Consider the following 19,409-nt stretch of genomic DNA (forward strand, 5'->3'; position numbering starts at 1 on the left):
TTATTTGTGATATAAGTAGCTTTTATTGGCTTGTCATATAACCTTGTATAAGTCCTTGTATGCGAGACAATATGATTTCATTTGTACTGTTACAGTTGTCTGGACCATATGGAGGATCAATGGTTAATAAGCTGGCCACGCACAATGTCCTCATGGACTCTCCTTGTTCAGTAACCGGAATGTTGTTTTGCTCCAACCAACTCTTCAATTTAAGCTTTTTGCTTTCGAGATCCTCAATTGTATAGGTTCTCGTGGTTTCTGGACGACCGAAAAAATGTAAAAGTTTCTCTTTGGTAATATCATCTGGTTCGTTCAGTATTTCCACCTTCTGCACTGCGTGCCCCATCACCACCCGGACAAATGTCTTCTGATCCTCTTCGAAGCTAGCCAGCACAACACTAAAAGTAGAAAAGCGAAATGTTAGCCCAGAAAGCTATAAATAACTAATCTTGGAGGTGAGACGTATTATAGTGGCGCTTATAGTGAGGCAAATCAGGAAGGGACACAGACAAGGTGTATGAGCCCACTGAAGTAGGGGAGTGCAAACTCCCCCCTACAGCGATGTCTCCTTGAGCAGGCAGTGCGTCAGTGGTTACTGGTGCGCTCTCTTTGCCTGCCTTGCTGACTCTGCTGCGCATGCAGAAAATCTCTACTCACGCGAGATCTCCTGCGCAGCCCAGAACCAGCAGCAGAGACAACGCTGTCACGGCTGTGGGGATAGGACATCCCCACCCTGCAACTTCGATAGCGGTTCATACATTTGCCCTGCATATCGGGATGATATATTTTATATAGCAGGGCTGATATCGCTCAGCAGCCCCTTCATACAAGGGGAAGAAGCGGCATCAGTGCACATAACGTGTGCAGATTCCCCTTCGACCCCATAATGCTGCTTCATACATCTGCCCCTCTGTTCATTAAGTCTGAGTTAAAAAAAAAAAAAAGGGGTTATTCATACTTTAATGAAAGCCTTAGTGCAGCGATTCTTAAGCTGGCCATACATCAGAAAGATATTGAACCCAATCATACAATCTCAATTGATTGTAAGATGGATTGTATGCAGATTGTGTGCACATCTTGTGTACACAATCAATCATAAGATGGATTGTATGACTGATTGTATGATGGATTGTATGCAGATTGTGTGCACATCTTGTGTACAAAATCATGCAGCAGATGGATTGTATGACTGATTGTATGATGGATTGTGTGTAGATTGTGTGTCCATAAACCACCAAGGACTGCTGGGGATTTCAAGGGAAATTGTACACAATCATGAGTGCAATCGATCTTAAGATCGATCTTTCTGGTGTATGGCCAGCTTTAGACTATGGGTCCTGCCCCCAAAGCACGTTGCATCCATCTCCACTTGAAGTCACGACTCCCAAGTTGAATTATCTGTTACTTCAGACTCCTCCCATCACTGGCTTAAAGATCAGACAGCACTACTAGCTGTGTCAACTACATAAAGCTATCAATAGCGGGCACACAGCTGGCAGCAAGAGTGTAAGTGATTGCATTAGCAGTCACTCCTCTTCTGTGCATGTGCGATCTGCTGACCACACGTGTGTGACGGCCATTCTGCGGTTACTTGCTGGGCTCCTGTAATCATTTTTAATGTCTGATGAGTCCCAGAGCAACATAGTTTGAGAATCCCTGCTATTGTGCGCAGTCACATATACACCTGCAAACCGATAAATATTGTTAATAGACTTGCTCTTATATATTTATATCTTACCACACTAGGGCCCTTATTCTGGTGGGCATGGGGACCGATGTTTTGTGTATGTGCAGCAGCATTTCAACGCATGTGTATACGCTGGGTGCGTGCGAATGCGTCGAAAAGTCTGGTCGCCAGGTGCACGCACCCAGCCTTGCGAGTGGGGGGTGGAGAGTGGCATGGGGTGCCAGGATGGGCCATTAGCATACGTCAGCGGTAGCCAACTCCAGTCCTCGAGAGCTACCAACAGTTCACATTTTCCAGACCACCCAGCTGCTGCACAGATGCACTCATTACTCACTAACAAATTTTAAAAGTTCCACAGGTGGAGATAATTACTTCACTTGTGATTCTGTGAGGAGATCTGGGAAACATTAACCCCTTCCTGACAGAGCTAGTTTTTGCGTTCCTGACAGAGCCATTTTTTTCAAATCTGACATGTCTCACTTAAGTGGGGATAACTTTTTTTTGCTTTTACTTATCCCAGTGATTTTGAGATTGTTTTTTCGTGACACATTGTACTTCAAATTAGTGGTAAATTTGGGTCGATACAGTCTGTGTTTTTTTGTGAAAAATACCAAAATGTCGTGAAAAAATGGAAAATTTAGCGATTTGCAAAATGTTAAATTTTCTGCTTGTGAGACAAATAATCATACCACTCAAAATAGTTAATAACTAACATAGACCATATGTCTACTTTATGTTTCCATCATTATTTCAACTTCCTTTTAATTTTTTTGGACACTAGGAGGCTTACAATATGAATAGCAAATTCTCAAATTTTCAAGAAAATTTCAAACACTGATTTTTTTAGGGACCAGTTCAGTTCTGATATGACTTTGAGGGACTTGTATGTGAGACACCCCCATAAATGATGCCATTTCAAAAACTGCACCCCTCACAGTATTCAAAACAGCATTTTGGAAGTTTGTTAACCCTTTAGGTGTTTCACAGGAATTAAAACAAAGTGTAGGTGAAATTTCAAAATTTCATTTTTTTTGCAGATTTGCAATTTTAATACATTTTTCTAAGGAACACAGTACATTTTACTAGAGAAATGTGACTAAAAATTGATTCCCCCAATTCTTTTGTTTTCAAAAATATCCTATATGTGGCCCTAGTGTGCACGTTGACCAAACCACAGGCTTCATAATAGAAGGAGCACCTACTTGATTTTGGAGCCTCCTTTTTATGAGATTATTTTTTAGGCACCATGTAGGTTTCTAGGCACCATAAGATGCTAAAATTTAGGAACCCCCCCACAAGTTACCCCACTTTGCAAACTACACCCCTCAGGGAATTCATCTAGGGGTATAGTGTACATTTCAAACCCCCAGGGGTTTCACCAATTGTGGTACAACTGGGCAGTGAAAATGAAAAATTACATTTTTTACACAAAAATGCAGTTCTGGCTCAAAATTTTTCATTTTCACAAGGAATGAAGGAGACAAAGCACCCCAAAATCTGTGCCCCAATTTCTCCCGAGTACCGCAATGCCTCACATGTGACCAAAAAATACCAGTTGGGTGCATGGCAGGACTCAGAAGGGAAGGAGTGATTTTTGGATTTTGCAGCTCAGATTCTGGTGGAATTTTGGTGGGTGCTATGTCGCATTAGCAAGACCCCCCAAGCACCAATACAGTGGAACCCCCCCACAAGTGACCCCATTTTGCAAACTACACCCCTCAGGGAATTCATCTAGGGGTATAGTGTACATTTCAAACCCCCAGGGGTTTCACCAATTTTGATACAAGTGGGCAGTGAAAATGAAAAATTACATTTTTTTACACAAAAATGCAGTTCTGGCTCAAAATTTTTCATTTTCAGAAGGTATGAAGGAGAAAAAGCACCCCAAAATATGTGCCCCAATTTCTCCCGAGTACGGCAATGCCTCACATGTGAACAAAAAATACCAGTTGGGTGCATGGCAGGACTCAGAAGGGAAGGAGTGATTTTTGGATTTTGCAGCACAGATTTTGGTGGAATGAATGGTGGGTGCTATGTTGCACCAATACAGTGGAACCCCCCCACAAGTCACCCCATTTTGCAAAGTACACCCCTCAGGGAATTCATCTAGGGGTATAGTGTACATTTCAAACCCCCAGGGGTTTCACCAATTTTGATACAAGTGGGCAGTGAAAATGAAAAATTACATTTTTTTACACAAAAATGCAGTTCTGGCTCAAAATTTTTCATTTTCAGAAGGTATGAAGGAGAAAAAGCACCCCAAAATCTGTGCCCCAATTTCTCCCGAGTACGGCAATGCCTCACATGTGACCAAAAAATACCAGTTGGGTGCATGGCAGGACTCAGAAGGGAAGGAGTGATTTTTGGATTTTGCAGCTCAGATTCTGGTGGAATTTTGGTGGGTGCTATGTCGCATTAGCAAGACCCCCCAAGCACCAAGACAGTGAAACCCCCCCACAAGTGACCCCATTTTGCAAACTACACCCCTCAGGGAATTCATCTAGGGGTATAGTGTACATTTCAAACCCCCAGGGGTTTCACCAATTTTGATACAAGTGGGCAGTGAACATGAAAAATTACATTTTTTTACACAAAAATGCAGTTCTGGCTCAAAATTTTTCATTTTCAGAAGGTATGAAGGAGAAAAAGCACCCCAAAATCTGTGCCCCAATTTCTCCCGAGTACGGCAATGCCTCACATGTGACCAAAAAATACCAGTTGGGTGCATGGCAGGACTCAGAAGGGAAGGAGTGATTTTTGGATTTTGCAGCTCAGATTCTGGTGGAATTTTGGTGGGTGCTATGTCGCATTAGCAAGACCCCCCAAGCACCAAGACAGTGGAACCCCCCCACAAGTGACCCTATTTTGCAAACTACACCCCTCAGGGAATTCATCTAGGGGTATAGTGTACATTTCAAACCCCCAGGGGTTTCACCAATTTTGATACAAGTGGGCAGTGAACATGAAAAATTACATTTTTTTACACAAAAATGCAGTTCTGGCTCAAAATTTTTCATTTTCAGAAGGTATGAAGGAGAAAAAGCACCCCAAAATCTGTGCCCCAATTTCTCCCGAGTACGGCAATGCCTCACATGTGACCAAAAAATACCAGTTGGGTGCATGGCAGGACTCAGAAGGGAAGGAGTGATTTTTGGATTTTGCAGCTCAGATTCTGGTGGAATTTTGGTGGGTGCTATGTCGCATTAGCAAGACCCCCCAAGCACCAAGACAGTGGAACCCCCCCACAAGTGACCCCATTTTGCAAACTACACCCCTCAGGGAATTCATCTAGGGGTATAGTGTACATTTCAAACCCCCAGGGGTTTCACCAATTTTGATACAAGTGGGCAGTGAACATGAAAAATTACATTTTTTTACACAAAAATGCAGTTCTGGCTCAAAATTTTTCATTTTCAGAAGGTATGAAGGAGAAAAAGCACCCCAAAATCTGTGCCCCAATTTCTCCCGAGTACGGCAATGCCTCACATGTGACCAAAAAATACCAGTTGGGTGCATGGCAGGTCTCCGAAGGGAAGGAGTGATTTTTGGATTTTGCAGCTCAGATTCTGGTGGAATTTTGGTGGGTGCTATGTCGCATTAGCAAGACCCCCAAAGCACCAATACAGTGGAACCCCCCCACAAGTGACCCCATTTTGCAAACTACACCCCTCAGGGAATTCATCTAGGGGTATAGTGTACATTTCAAACCCCCAGGGGTTTCACCAATTTTGATACAAGTGGGCAGTGAACATGAAAAATTACATTTTTTTACACAAAAATGCAGTTCTGGCTCAAAATTTTTCATTTTCAGAAGGTATGAAGGAGAAAAGGCACCCCAAAATCTGTGCCCCAATTTCTCCAGAGTACGGCAATGCCTCACATGTGAACAAAAAATACCAGTTGGGTGCATGGCAGGACTCAGAAGGGAAGGAGTGATTTTTGGATTTTGCAGCACAGATTTTGGTGGAATGAATGGTGGGTGCTATGTTGCACCAATACAGTGGAACCCCCCCACAAGTCACCCCATTTTGCGAAGTACACCCCTCAGGGAATTCATCTAGGGGTATAGTGTACATTTCAAACCCCCAGGGGTTTCACCAAATTTGATACAAGTGGGCAGTGAAAATGAAAAATTACATTTTTTTACACAAAAATGCAGTTCTGGCTCAAAATTTTTCATTTTCAGAAGGAATGAAGGAGACAAAGCACCCCAAAATCTGTGCCCCAATTTCTCCCGAGTACGGCAATGCCTCATGTGTGACCAAAAAATGGCAGGACTCAGAAGGGAAGGAGTGATATTTGGAGTTTGCAGCACAAATTCTGGTGGAATGATGGTGGGTGCTATGTCGCATTAGCAAGCCCCCCAAAGCACCAATACAGTGGAACCCCCCCACAAGTGACCCCATTTTGCAAACTACACCCCTCAGGGAATTCATCTAGGGGTATAGTGTACATTTCAAACCCCCAGGGGTTTCACCAATTTTGATAAAACTGGGCAGTGAACATGAAAAATTACATTTTTTTACACAAAAATGCAGTTCTGGCTCAAAATTTTTCATTTTCACAAGGAATGAAGGAGAAAAAGCACCCCAAAATCTGTGCCCCAATATCTCCCAAGTACGGCAATGCCTCACATGTGACCAAAAAATACCAGTTGGGTGCATGGCAGGACTCAGAAGGGAAGGAGTGATTTTTGGATTTTGCGGCTCAGATTCTGGTGGAATGAATGGTGGGTGCTATGTGGCATTAGCAAGACCCCCGAAGCACGGTGAAATTATGAACCTAATATTCCATAGATGTGTGGTATATTTTAAAACACTCCTTTATACATAGGCCGGGTTTGTCGGGGCAAGTGTCACACTGGAAAATAGTTTGCTTTCTTATTCCCTTTTTATAGCAAACTTTGCACCTTTTTTGTGTCCTGCCCTTTTTTCCAGTGGAGGGGATTTCATCAGGAAAATGCTGCCCTGGTACAATACGGGGGCCAGTACTAGAAGTACTGGGGCCCTCTGCCTGCTGGTTCCCAAATATTAGGCCCTTTATGACTTCCTCTTGAAAGTGCATAAATGTCCCCCTCTGGCCGGTAGAACGGAATAGCACGTAAGCGTTATACAGTGCCATCTGGATGATATACACGGCCACCTTCTTGTACCAGATTTTTGTTTTCCGCAGGGCACTGTACGGCTTCAGTACCTGATCTGAAAGATCCACTCCGCCCATGTACCTATTGTAATCCAGGATACAATTAGGTTTGGAGGTGTGGGTACTGGTACCTCGTACAGGGACGGAGGTGGTACTGTCTCCGTGAATTGTTGTCAGTATAAGGACATCCCTCTTGTCCTTATATTTGACCAACAACATATTTTCGTTGCATATTCCCCTGCTTTCACCCCTTCTCATTACTTGGGCAATGTGCGTTTTTGGGAGGCCTCTTTGGTTCTTGCGCACAGTACCGCAAGCTGCTGTACCTCTTGAACCAAGGGCCTTAAACAGGGGGATGCTAGTGTAAAAGTTATCCACATAGAGGTGATAACCTTTATCCAGGAAGGGGTGCACTAAATCCCAGACAATTTTCCCACTAACACCTACGAGGGAGGGGGGGCATTCTGGCGGTTCAATTCTTGAATCCTTCCCTTCATAAACCCTAAACCTGTGGGTGTACCCTGAGGTGCTTTCACACAGTTTATACATTTTTATGCCATACCTTGCCCTCTTACTGGGAAGGTACTGGCGGAATTTAACCCTTCCTTTAAAATGTATAAGGGACTCGTCGATACAAATAAATTTTTCAGGGATGTACACCTCTTCAAATTTGGCACTGAAATGATCAATGACCGGCCTGACTTTGAATAGCCGGTCAAAGGTGGGATCATCTCTGGGTGGGCACTGTGCATTATCGGTGTAATGTATAAATTTAAGAATTGTCTCAAATCGAGTCCGGGTCATGGCCATACGGTAAAATGGAGTACTGTACAGAACATCTGTACTCCAATATTTCCTAATTTCTGGCTTTTTTACTATGCCCATATGAAACACCAGACCCCAAAACGTCATCATCTCTACTGCATCTACAGGGGTCCACCTAGCAAATGATGACGTGGGGTTTTGAGCAATAAACTGCTGGGCATATAAATTAGTTTGGTCCACCATTAAATTTATAAAATCATCAGAGAAAAATAATTTGAAAAAGTCAATTTCTCTGAGACCTGTGGAATCAAATTGGATTCCTGGCATGGCCAAAAACTCAGGAACCTGGGGCTCAAAATTGTCTGGTGGTGGGGTCCATACGAGATCAATTGTTGGGGGGGGGGTCTCAGCTGCTCTACGGGGGCGTCTTTGAGGGGGTCCCTCATCACCAGAGGAGGAAGAGGAGCTTAAGACGAATCCTTCAAATTCCCCGCTTGCATCACTGGCTGTGTCTGAGTCAGAGGCAAGCATGGCATATGCCTCCTCCACTGAATACATTCTCCTGGATGACTGGGAGGACATTTGGGAGGACATTTGGGATGCCATTTTTATTTTTGTGTTACTGGTAGTGAAATGTTTCAACACGTGTATAGTGTAGGGGGGGGGGGTACAAACTTTATTTCAACCCGGGGGGTATGTAGTGTGTAGTGTGTATGTAGTGCAGAAAAAAAAAAAATACTTTATACCAATAAAAAAAAAAAAAAATGAAGGGGTTAAAAATAAAAAATTGAAGGGGTTAAAAAAAAAAAAAAAAAAGGTCCTGCGCCAAAAATTGAGCACAGATGTTGGTCAGTAACGTCTGTCACTGAACAGCGCTCAAAGGCAACAGGAATTTGATAAAAAAAAAAAAAAAAATAGATCAACCCTGTGCCGAAAAAGATGATCAGTGATGTACGTCACTGATCAGCGCACAGCGGCCACAGGACACCCACAAAATCACAGTGTGTGTAAAAAAAAAATTAAAAAAAGACCCCACAGCACACACACAAAAAAAAAAGGTGATCAGTGATGCGACACTGATTACCAGTGAGGTGCAGCAGGTGCACAACCTTTGGTGCAACTGACAGGTATATATATAAAAAAAAAACCTCTGTACCCCCAAAAAAGTTGCTGATCACCTCAGATATAGTGATCAGCACAAAAGGCGGGGGCAGCAGACACAAAATTTAGCACTCTCTGTCACTATCTCTCTCTATCTCTCTATCTCTCACTATCTATCACTCTATGACACTGCAGCAGCAGCACTGACAGGTATATCTATATATAAAAAAAAACCTGCGCCCCCAAAAAGTTGCTGATCAGTTAATTTATACTGATCAGCACAAAAGGAGGGGGCAGCAGTCAGTTATATAAAAAATATATAGCACAATCTGTCACTATCTCTCTCTATCTCTCTCTCTCTATCTCTCTATAACTATCACACTGCAGCAGCACAAAATATAGCACTCTGTCACTAGGCCTCTCTATCTATCTCTCTCTCTCTATCTCTCTCTATCTATAACTATATCACACTGCAGCAGCACAAAATATAGCACTCTCTGACACTATCTCTCTCTCTATCTCTCTCTATCTCTCTCTCTATCTAGCTATTACACTGCAGCAGCACAATTTCACAGCACAGGAAGGCACAAGTAGCAACAGGATCCAGGAAGCAGTGATGAAGCAGCGATCAGGTAAGTATGGAGCAAGGTTCTGGTCAGTATATGGCGGCAGGTGGGCACGGTGACCGCACTGCACGCTATTCCAGACCGGAATGGCGTCTGCAGTGCAGTCACCGTTAGTTTAAATCCCCCTCCTTGGCTGTGATTGGTCCGTCGGTCCGACGGACCAATCACGGCCTTTGGGGGCGGGCGGGGTGAGGTGGGGTGACACCAGTGTCACCCTTACACCCCGCGGTGATTGGTGCTGTACTTTACAGCACCAATCACCTCTGATCCCGTGTCACCGGCGAACGTTATTCGCCGGTGACACAGGAAAACGCTGTGAATGGCTGTTCACACTGAACAGCCAATCACAGCGATCGCCGACGGGGGGGGCGGCATCGCAGCCCCCCCTGGGCATGCACGGACATGTCTGCTGTCAGGGACAGCAGACATGTTGAAACTGTCACCGCGTCTATAGACGCGGTGACAGTTTAAATCCATGACGTACATTTACGCCATGTGTCGGGAAGTGCTTCCCGACCATGACGTAAATGTACGTCAAATGTCGGGAAGGGGTTAAAGGTGCGTACACACGGTGGAGATATATTGCTCTCACTGGAATGCGAATGATGTTCATGTAAAACATCCATTCGCAAGCCTTGCTAACGCATCCCGCTTGCAAATGGGTGGCGCTGGCTAACCATTCTCAAGGCGGGGTTAGGTTGACTCACAAGGATGCGAATTTGCATCCGAGCCAGTCAGCCAGAATAAGGGCCTATGATTGACCTTTACAAGTCCTGCACATATTCCCATCATAAATACCAGACCTGTACCTGTCCCCCAATGTTTTAGTTTTTTTGTGGTTTTAAACAAGTGAAGGTTGTTTAACCAGCGATACAAAGCTCCCACATTAAATTTGACCATACACATGATCTATGATTTTGCCCTTTTCTATCAGGCTTCGACAACTGGATAAAAAATCGATCACATCGCATGCCAACCAAATCGCATGCGATGGACGCAATTTTTGCATTGGAATCAATGTAAAATGGTCCGAGACCCAATTTTACATTGATTTCAATGTAAAAAGCCCGAAAACCCCCCCATTTTCATTGCAAACCCCCCTCATGGGTGAAATGGCCGTCCATTGTTAACGCCACCCCACTATTGATGCCAACCTGAAGCGTGGTGAGCACAGCAAGCCCGCGAGGGGCGGCGGTACGTGTCCTTTGACCTTTTCATACCCCCACTATCCACGTCGGCGTGGAGTTGATTTTATATAGTGTGACGAGCGCAGCGAGCCACCGAGCCAGAAGCGTGCGAGCGCAGCGTTCCCCGCGGGGGGACGCGTATACCTGTGAAGTTATGCGCGTGCGCTCGCCACGCTTCGGGCTCGGTGGCTCGCCACACTTTAGTGGGGGTATGAAAAGGTCGGAGGACGCGTACCGCTGCCACTCGCCACGGGTTGGCGTCAATAGTGGGGTGGCATTAACAATGGGGGGCATTAAGCATACTTAATACCCATGAGGGGGCATATACAATGAGAAATTGGCCATATTGGCCCATTTCCCATTGTTCCCTATGTAAAATCGCATCGCATGCCATTACAATGGCATGCGATCGACGCGATTTTAACTTTAAAACTCATTTCACATTGTTCTCTATGGGAAAATCGCGTTGATCGCATCGCGTGCCATTATAATGGCACGCGATGGACGCCATCAACGCGATTTTCTCTTTACCGGCAATTAAAGCTGGTAATTTACAGAAAATCGCGTCCATCGCGTCGATCGCATGCCTTAAGTACCTTAACTTAAGGCATGCGATCAACCCCGATGGGCGCCGTGCTAGGAAACAAGTAACAAAATTTGCATGAAAAGTATTATTATATATATAATTTATTCACAACTCTGATGCGCGGTCCCGTGCGCATCTGATTCGATCTAGAGAATGTCACTGCTGTACCATGTGAATGGGATCAGATGTGATGCATCATATGTAAAATGACTGCATGGGAAGCTGTATTTGATTCCTGAGCTAATGTATAAGATCTTAAGACACTCGCAGTTCTACTACCTGAGGCTAGGTGGTGGAGAATATAATGGGTGGAGTACTCACAAATACTTAGCATTTGTGAGCAGATTTGGGAAGACCTTTGTTTTCATTGATAACTGCAAAATCTTTATATACACACAATACATCTTCAGCTAGCAACATTGATATGTTAATTGGATTTCAGATTGTTTCTCTTTACCTTGCAGACACTGGGTCAATGGTTACCACCCATCCTTGGTATTCATTCTTCTCATCAGCTGTAACTTTCACCTCTTTGTTGATATAAACTTGCCAGTCCAGGGGGGTATTGTCAGCCCAGTTGGTCATGCTTTAGTTTCGCACTTTTGACCCAAAATAAATAAACAAAAAGAATCCGAGTAAATCAATGTAACTAGAAATAGAATATGTACTCGTGCTCACTAGGAGTTCTGTTGAACACATATAATATGGGCTTTTATTGCCCAAGCGTAAATGCCCATGTCATAAACATGCCACGCCTGACCTCAACATGCGGTTATGTTTTCCGTTCCCAAAACAGTTCATGTTTTCCTGGTCACCCAGTAGCTGCATAGATGTAGTCATTACTCACAGACACATTTTAAAGAGCCACAGGTGGAGCTAATTCATTCACTTGCAATTCTCTGATGGGTCCCGAAAAAAAAAAAACTGTTGTGGTTCTAACTAGGAGTTTGAGAACCTATGCAATAATGTCACATGTTTAAAGACAAATGTGACATCTTACCTTGGAAACCAACAACAATATTATTAGATCTGATAATTATGCAGAATCTGTCAAATAAAAATATGACATGAAGTAAGCGACACTAACTATACAGACAAGAAGGGACTATGGGCCTTATTCTGATCTGAGCTCAGTACAAATTTGTTCTTAAAATGGGCAAAACCATGTGCACTGCAGGTGGAGCAGATGTAACCTGTGCAAAGAGAATTACATTTGGGTGGGGTGTGTTGAAACTGAAATCTAAATTGCAGTGTAAAAATAATGCAGCCAGTATTTACCCTGCACAGAAACAAAATAACTCACACAAACCTAACTCTCTCTATACATGTTACATCTGCCCCACCTGTAGTGCACATGGTTTTGACCATTTTAAGAACAAATTTGTACTGAGCTCAGATCAGAATAAGGCCCTATGGGGGGTATTCAATCTAGGATCACGGCTGTCGATCCCTGCCGACAGCCGTGATCCTGGCCCGTTTGCGGTCAGCCCGACAGCTGAACGACAGGCGGGATTCAATGTCCCGCCTGCTGATCGGCGCAAAGGGGGCGTGGCCGCGAAAACGGCTGTGGATTGTCGATCTGCTGCCGGGATCGCGACAATCCATGGCCGTTATCGACAGAACGGGCCCGACAGCTTCTAAAGTCGGGCCCGTTCTGCCGTGATCCCGCTTCAATGCTGTCCCTAAAGACAGCATTGAATAGGGAGCCGCCGCTATTTCCCCCGTCGGAAATAGTGGCGACACATTGAATACCCCCCTATAACTCGCTCCCGTAATTACTAAGAACATTTTTAAAGTCTTTTAAATATGCCCTTGCAAATCTAGAAATGTATAGAGAAAAAAAGTCAGATCCTGAGGACACTAGCAAGGAAATGATGCCAATGCTCAAATATAGATTAGATCTCCAGAATGTGGGGACAGCAGGCAATTATAAACCATCATCATAATTATCCTTTATTTATATGGCAGAACAAGGGTTCTGCAGTGCTTACAATTCTTATACAAATGAGAAAAATAAGAACACTGGAACATACAATACAGGACAATGCAGTACAAGTACATGGTATATATATATATTGCTATATTCAATAAGTGTCAGGGTGACAGAAAATGAGTGTAAAGCTGGGTACACACTTGGGGCGACAGGGATTCATTCTGACATTGGAAGGAATCCCCTTCAGTGAAGATTGCTGGTACACACTGGCACAATGTTAATAAAGGACGGAATAATAGTCAGTGTTCTCCCATGGGACCCCAACATAATTAACAATATCGGCTGTGCCGGGGATCGCTAAGTGTGTACCCAGCTTAACAGTCCAGGTTTTAGGGATTTTCATGCATGTGCACAGGTGACTTAATTAGTACCTCAGTTATTTTGATGATCTGGCCACTGTTAAATCTAAAGGCCATTTCTCACTTCTTATTCGTCTAGATACTCAGCTGCCTTTGACACTGTTGATCACTCTCTTCTCATACACTACAATCCCTAGGTCTTCAGAACACAGCCCTTTCCTGGTTCTCTTCCTACTTATTTAAATCGCACTTTCAGTGTTCGCTTCGCTGATTCTACTGTACCTCCTCCTCACTACCTCTGTCCGTTGGAGTACCGCAAGGTTCAGTCTTGAGTCCTCTGCTTTTCTCCATCTATACCTCCTCGCTTGGGAAACTTATCAACTCTTTTGGATTTCAGTATCCTCTGTACGCTGATGATACTCAAATCTATCTATCCTCCCTGGACCTGTCACCATCAGTATTGCTCCGTGTCTCTGAATGTCTTGCTGCCATTTCATCTTGGATGTAATCTCGCCACCTCAAACTCAACATTTCCAAAACAGAATTAATTATATGTCCTCCCGGCCGTGACACCTGCTGGGGTAGGAGGAGATCAGGAGGACGGGAGGGGGGGGGGGGGGGGGGGGCGGCACGTGGAGGGCGATAGAAGCCCATAGGCTTCTATAGGGTATCGCCACCCACACCCTGCCAGGCGATAACGGGGCGGACAGGTAATGGTAAATAGGAAAATGCGGTAAAACCCCCGGTTTACTGCATTTTTCCTTTAGTACATCCCGCCCCAAGCCTCAAAACTTTCAAGCGTTCCCTGAAAACTCACCTCTTCAGGCAAGCCTTTATAGCATTTATATCTATTTGCATCCCATCAGGACTGTCTTGTAATCTGATGGGACTGCCATGCTATGGAATTCTATCCTCCTGTATCCCTCCTATTAACCCTAAAGATTGTAAGCTTGCGAGCAGGGCCCTCCTACCTCCATGTCGGTCTGTATCTACCCAGATTGTTTAATCACTGTTGTTTCCAATTGTAAAGCGCAATGGAATATGCTGCGCTATATCAGAAACTGTAAATAAATACATTTTGATGTATTTTTCTGTGGTGAAGCCTGGATATCACAAAAACCTGCACCGTTAAGCCAGGTACACACTTGAATGGTAGGGCTTAGTTCCGACATTGGTACAAACCAGCAGCGGGGATTGGTGGGACACACTAGCATCATGTTAATGAAGAATATAACCATCAACGGTCCATTCTTCATTAGAATGCATTAGGTTGCTTGCAATATTGCTAGGTTTGACGTGCAGCACATCAAAGCTAATGTCGAATGCAACCGGGGAATGTACATATAGGGCATACTCAAACAATATAGATGTTATGTCAATCTGATCTGCCCAACAGGAAGGCATATCGCTCAGTGTGTACCCAGCTTTAGTGTGCCTTGAGGGCCAAGGTTGGGAATACCTGGCATAGATGATACTCCCTTTCACACTTACCTAAATATCACAGGTTTTGTGAAAAAACAAGCATCAACCCAGGATTGCGGGTCAGAGACCAGGTAATGTGGGGGCTTGCTAGACCCAGCTACTGATTTGCCTGCTATTAATGCATCTTTTCCAGGTATTTCTGCCAGCACCCAAGGGAGATGAAGGCTCTTTTTGAATCAGAGATATTCAATATGAAACTGCTGAATATGTATAGAGCGGTTTAAACTCAGCCATCATTTAAATCTGCCTCCTAGCTGGGAGCCAACTGATATGCAGGGAGAAGGGGATACGGTCAGGAGAAGATAGTGCCACCCAGGGGAGAAGTCTTTGTCCAGGAAGGTGGGGGTTTGCTGGTCTAAAGGCCCCCATACACTAAGCAATTCACATGCAATTTGGGTTCTTTTAGTTCAATTTCGCCAATCAATCGCAGGAAAAGAGCCCAAATTGCATGTGAATGACAGCATGTCTGATGCGATGCGCACTCCCATGCCCATCACACCGGAGCCTGCGAGTCGCATTGGCTGCACAAGCAATCTCTTGAATTGCTTCTGAGCTCGATATGCTTGTCTTGGATTCCATGCAGGCAGCTCAGTGGAGGATTGGGGGTGACTTCTCCAAGGGGAGAAGCCACCATAATGTATGCAGACCTTATGTCCTGGGAAGGGGAGGCTTATTTTAATGGGTGTGGTATAACTAACCGACAGTCGGGATCCCGACTGCCTGGCCTCAGACCGCGTTGCCAGCGCAACAAAGCCCCTTGCGGGCTCGCCACCTATTCTATTCTCCCTCTATAGGGGTCGTGGACCCCCACGAGGGAAAATAGCCGCCGGCCGTCCGTCGGGGATTTAACAGTCGGGATCCCGACGTCGGGTTAATGACTGTCGGGACCCCGTCCGGCACCCATTTTAATAGCCTATTTTAGATTTGATGCATTGTTAAAGCTACTGTATAGAAAAATAAAATAGGTCATCCTCAGTGATCAGCGCCAACCGTCCTACAGAGAACATGAATATCCCTTTCACATCGCACAAATAAACACCCAGGTTGTTGCCGGGTTGGCGTGCGGTGTGAAAGGAACTTTTGAAATTACTGTGCAATGTTAACAGGTAACCCGTGTCGAGCGACCCGGGTCCCATTCACACTATAGGTAAGAGGCAGTGTCAGCGCCAAGCGCTGCATCCTCCCCCACCAGGGATTATGTGCAGCTTGTTGGACGGGATTTGCCCGTACAAAGTGGCTAAACCTGTATAAAGTACAAAATTTGTCTCCAGGCTGCATGCGTGCCGTGGCCAAACAGAGCAACAATTGAATTTGCCCCTAAGGACCTGATAAATATGGTTCTCCTGCAAGAAGGGGGAATTCCATCTCACACCCTTCACAAGCCAGCCAAATTCACACAAAATTTTCTGCAATTAAATTCCCCCCAAAAAGTCACGTTAATTTTAAGACACACCCAAAAAACTTATTACAGTTAAATAGCTACCAATGGTTTAGCTACTAAAACACTATTAGATAGATAGGCCATTTATATCTAAACCTTTGCTCACACACTTTGTTATACAGCCATTGCACCATGCACTGAGTGACAAATGACCTGCACGCAACGTGCTTCCCTGCCTAGTTTCACTCAGCGACTTATTTCTGCATGCAGCCGCCAGCGCAATATGAGGGCTATTTACTAACAAGGGGATAAGTTCCAACTCAAAACATACGTACTAAAGGACTTTCGCTGCCCTTTACTGCCTGCATGAAGTTTTGCCAGGGATCCCTAAGGCGTATTAAAATCTGCGTGACTCACCGCCTGTGATTATCTCAAGCGCAGGTTTACAAGCTTTGCCATTACCTGCCCGCCCCTCTCTGCAGTGGTAGGTTCTGTCTCCACGCCGCGGTTGTAATATGTGTTCATTTTAAATAAAGTTCTGTTGCTTTTTTTTTTTCTATTATATAAAAAAAAACGGTGCTGAAACTGATCATGTGATTCTCTGGGTGACTCCCTCCGTGTAGTCATAACACAGCATACAGCTGCTTGAGGCCTTTAACTGCAAAGTACCGGATTGTTGCTCTTTGTCTTCTTATATATAGTAAGTGTATTTTTTTCTCTTAGTGGTAAAGTTTTTATATTTAATTTTTTTTAAACTGTATTTATGTGTCATGTTTGTTGTGGATCTTGTGTATAGTATTTGTTACAAAAAGTCTGGGATGTTTCTAGATTTTTTTTTTTTTTTTTCATAGCTTATGTTCTCTGTACAATTGTATTTATAGGGCGCCACAAGAAGTGGCTTGCAGTGCTGTACGTATGGCACACATTAGAATAATACAGGTTACACAGAAGTAAACATAATGGTAACTGAAATAACCTTTTGTCTCTATCATGTTTAGACTTGTCGGTTCCTAATTTGTGATAGGGGATGGTGGGTACATAGTGTGTGGTCGTTTGCGGCCCCCCCCTCTTGGATATTTTATTTTATTTTTATTTTTTCCTTTTATGAGGTCTACCAAATCTTCTTCTTTTTGTATGTTGTCCATATTTAAGTCAGCTGGTAATGAGTTTTAAGAATCCTTGTCCTGCGCAGGTCACCAATGGATCTATTTTATTAAGGGGGGGGGGGGTTTAATTTGTGTAAAACTTATAACTATATTTTTCTTTAATAAAAGAGCCATTCCTAATGAGCCTTTTACAAAGGTATAATTTCTGAAAAGCTGCCTTTGTGGGGAAATCCTTTCGGAAGTGCCAGTTAATTCCCTAGCTTCCTTAGCACAACAGTCCACATTTTACAGACCACTTAGCTGGTACACAGGTGTAATCCTTTTACTGTCTCCTTTCCAAATATCTGCTGCGTTCATTCCTAATGCTGCCCATACAATGCGCACTAGGGTGGTTAATCCTGGGATTGGCGGGAACCCGGGATTTGGCCCCCAAAACACTGGGATTTCATGCCAATCCCGGGATTTTGGGATTACGCTGCGCGTGAGCAGTCTAATGCCGGGCAGCATCTGAGCACCCGCTCAGATGCTGCTCGGCTCACCCTAACCCAGGCAGTGAGGCTCTGCGCGGCATGATGTCAGAGGTCACACTGTGCAGGCCCCACAGCCCGTGTGAGCCGCCTTGATCCTGGGCACGCACCTTTCTATCGCGTCGGCTCCTGGCTGACTGAAAAAATGCCCCAGCATTTGCTTCCCTAATGAATATATATGGGAGCAAATAATCAACATTTGCTCCCAAATGCTGGAAAACCGTCAAAAACAATTGCTTTGATAAATTTGTTATATCAAATTGATTTAACCCAAAGGTCCTCAGAACACTGCACAGTGCAGGTTTCCTCACTGAATCGCAAGTGAAACAATTAGCTCCTCCTGTGGATCTTGTAACTCATGTCAATGAGTAATGAGTGCACCTGTGCACCTGCCGGGTGACCTGAAAAACGTTAACTGTGTAGGGTCCTGAGGACCGTGTTTGAGAACCCTGATTTCACCAATTTAAACCCCCCCCTAGAGTGTGCAGAGCACCCATTACAAGCCTCAGGTTCCATTAATCAGGGTCCCTCCCTATGTAAAGTACCACAAACACCATCTACCTGGTTATATCTTTGGAAAGACGGTGTTCTTTCTCTAATGGACAATACTACCATGCTGCACTCAGATGGGGCAGATGTAACATGTGCAGGGATAGTTAGATTTGGGTGAATTATTTTGTTTCGGTGTAGGGTAAATACTGGCTGCTTTATTTTTACACTGCAAATCTAACTCTGCACATGTTATATATGCCCCACCTCCAGTGCAACCTGGTTTTGACCATTTGCTAAATATTTTGCAATCCACTCTGAATCTGGTCCACTGTGCAAAAGCTCTTGCTATATTCTGCACATGCACCATCTTACTTAATATCACTGTGAATAATGTAAGAGGAAGCCCATTTCTCTGTACGGTCACACATCTCCTATACTGCACTTAATGCAACTGCTTTCCCTAGTATGCTGTTTTTTCACTATTTTAAAATGGTGGCTGAAATGTGGTGTGGTGCACAGACCAGTATTAAACTGTCCTTAAGTGTATAAATCAGGGTTGGGTAACATTTTGGCCTCCAGCTATTGAACAATGCATCCCAGCATGCCCTGCAACATTTTCAGCATGGCCAAATAGTAAAACTGAAGCAGGGCATGCTGGGATCCAAGGGCGTAACTACCATAGGTGCACGGGATGCAGCTGCTATGGGGCCTATCTTTACAGTCCAAGTTATATTTGCTATATACATTTATTACCATCGGTTGCTAAATAGGGGGCCCTTACAAAGTTTTGCTGTGGGGCCTACAAATGTCTAGTTACGCCCCTGCTAGGATGTGTAGCTCAACAACAGAGGAAGGTTCCCCATCCCTGGTATAAAGTAATCCATATTAATATGCAATATGCAGTAGTTTTTTTTTTTATGGCCTGCGCAAACTTCTATGTCATGGGTGTTCTGGTTTTTCCTGTATGTAGATCTACTGGTCACTTTTCCAATTAGGAAATTGAATTGCCCAACAGAGCGTATTGACAGTAACCCC

General features: G+C 44.2%; 1 protein-coding gene across 7 annotated transcripts in view; it reads right to left on the minus strand.

Annotated features, from left to right (window-relative positions):
• Positions 1-19,409, minus strand: part of GEMIN6 (gem nuclear organelle associated protein 6) — a 21,416-nt gene continuing 2,007 nt past the window's right edge. For 2 of the 7 annotated variants that reach the window (XM_083176075.1, XM_083176081.1), the window contains exons 2-3: positions 11,552-11,693; positions 1-398 (exon numbers count right to left, since the gene is read on the minus strand). In XM_083176075.1, the coding sequence (XP_083032201.1) occupies positions 23-398; positions 11,552-11,679 (504 nt within the window). In that variant the 5' untranslated portion in view covers positions 11,680-11,693 and the 3' untranslated portion in view covers positions 1-22. Of the gene's footprint in view, positions 399-11,551; positions 11,701-11,941; positions 12,053-16,584; positions 16,780-19,409 lie in introns of those variants that run through there. The other 5 variants (XM_083176076.1, XM_083176074.1, XM_083176079.1 and 2 more) reach the window with 5 other exon arrangements.

This window comes from Crinia signifera, chromosome 3 (genome assembly GCF_055691185.1).
Source record: "Crinia signifera chromosome 3, ASM5569118v1, whole genome shotgun sequence".
NCBI classification, from domain to species: Eukaryota; Metazoa; Chordata; class Amphibia; order Anura; family Myobatrachidae; genus Crinia; species Crinia signifera.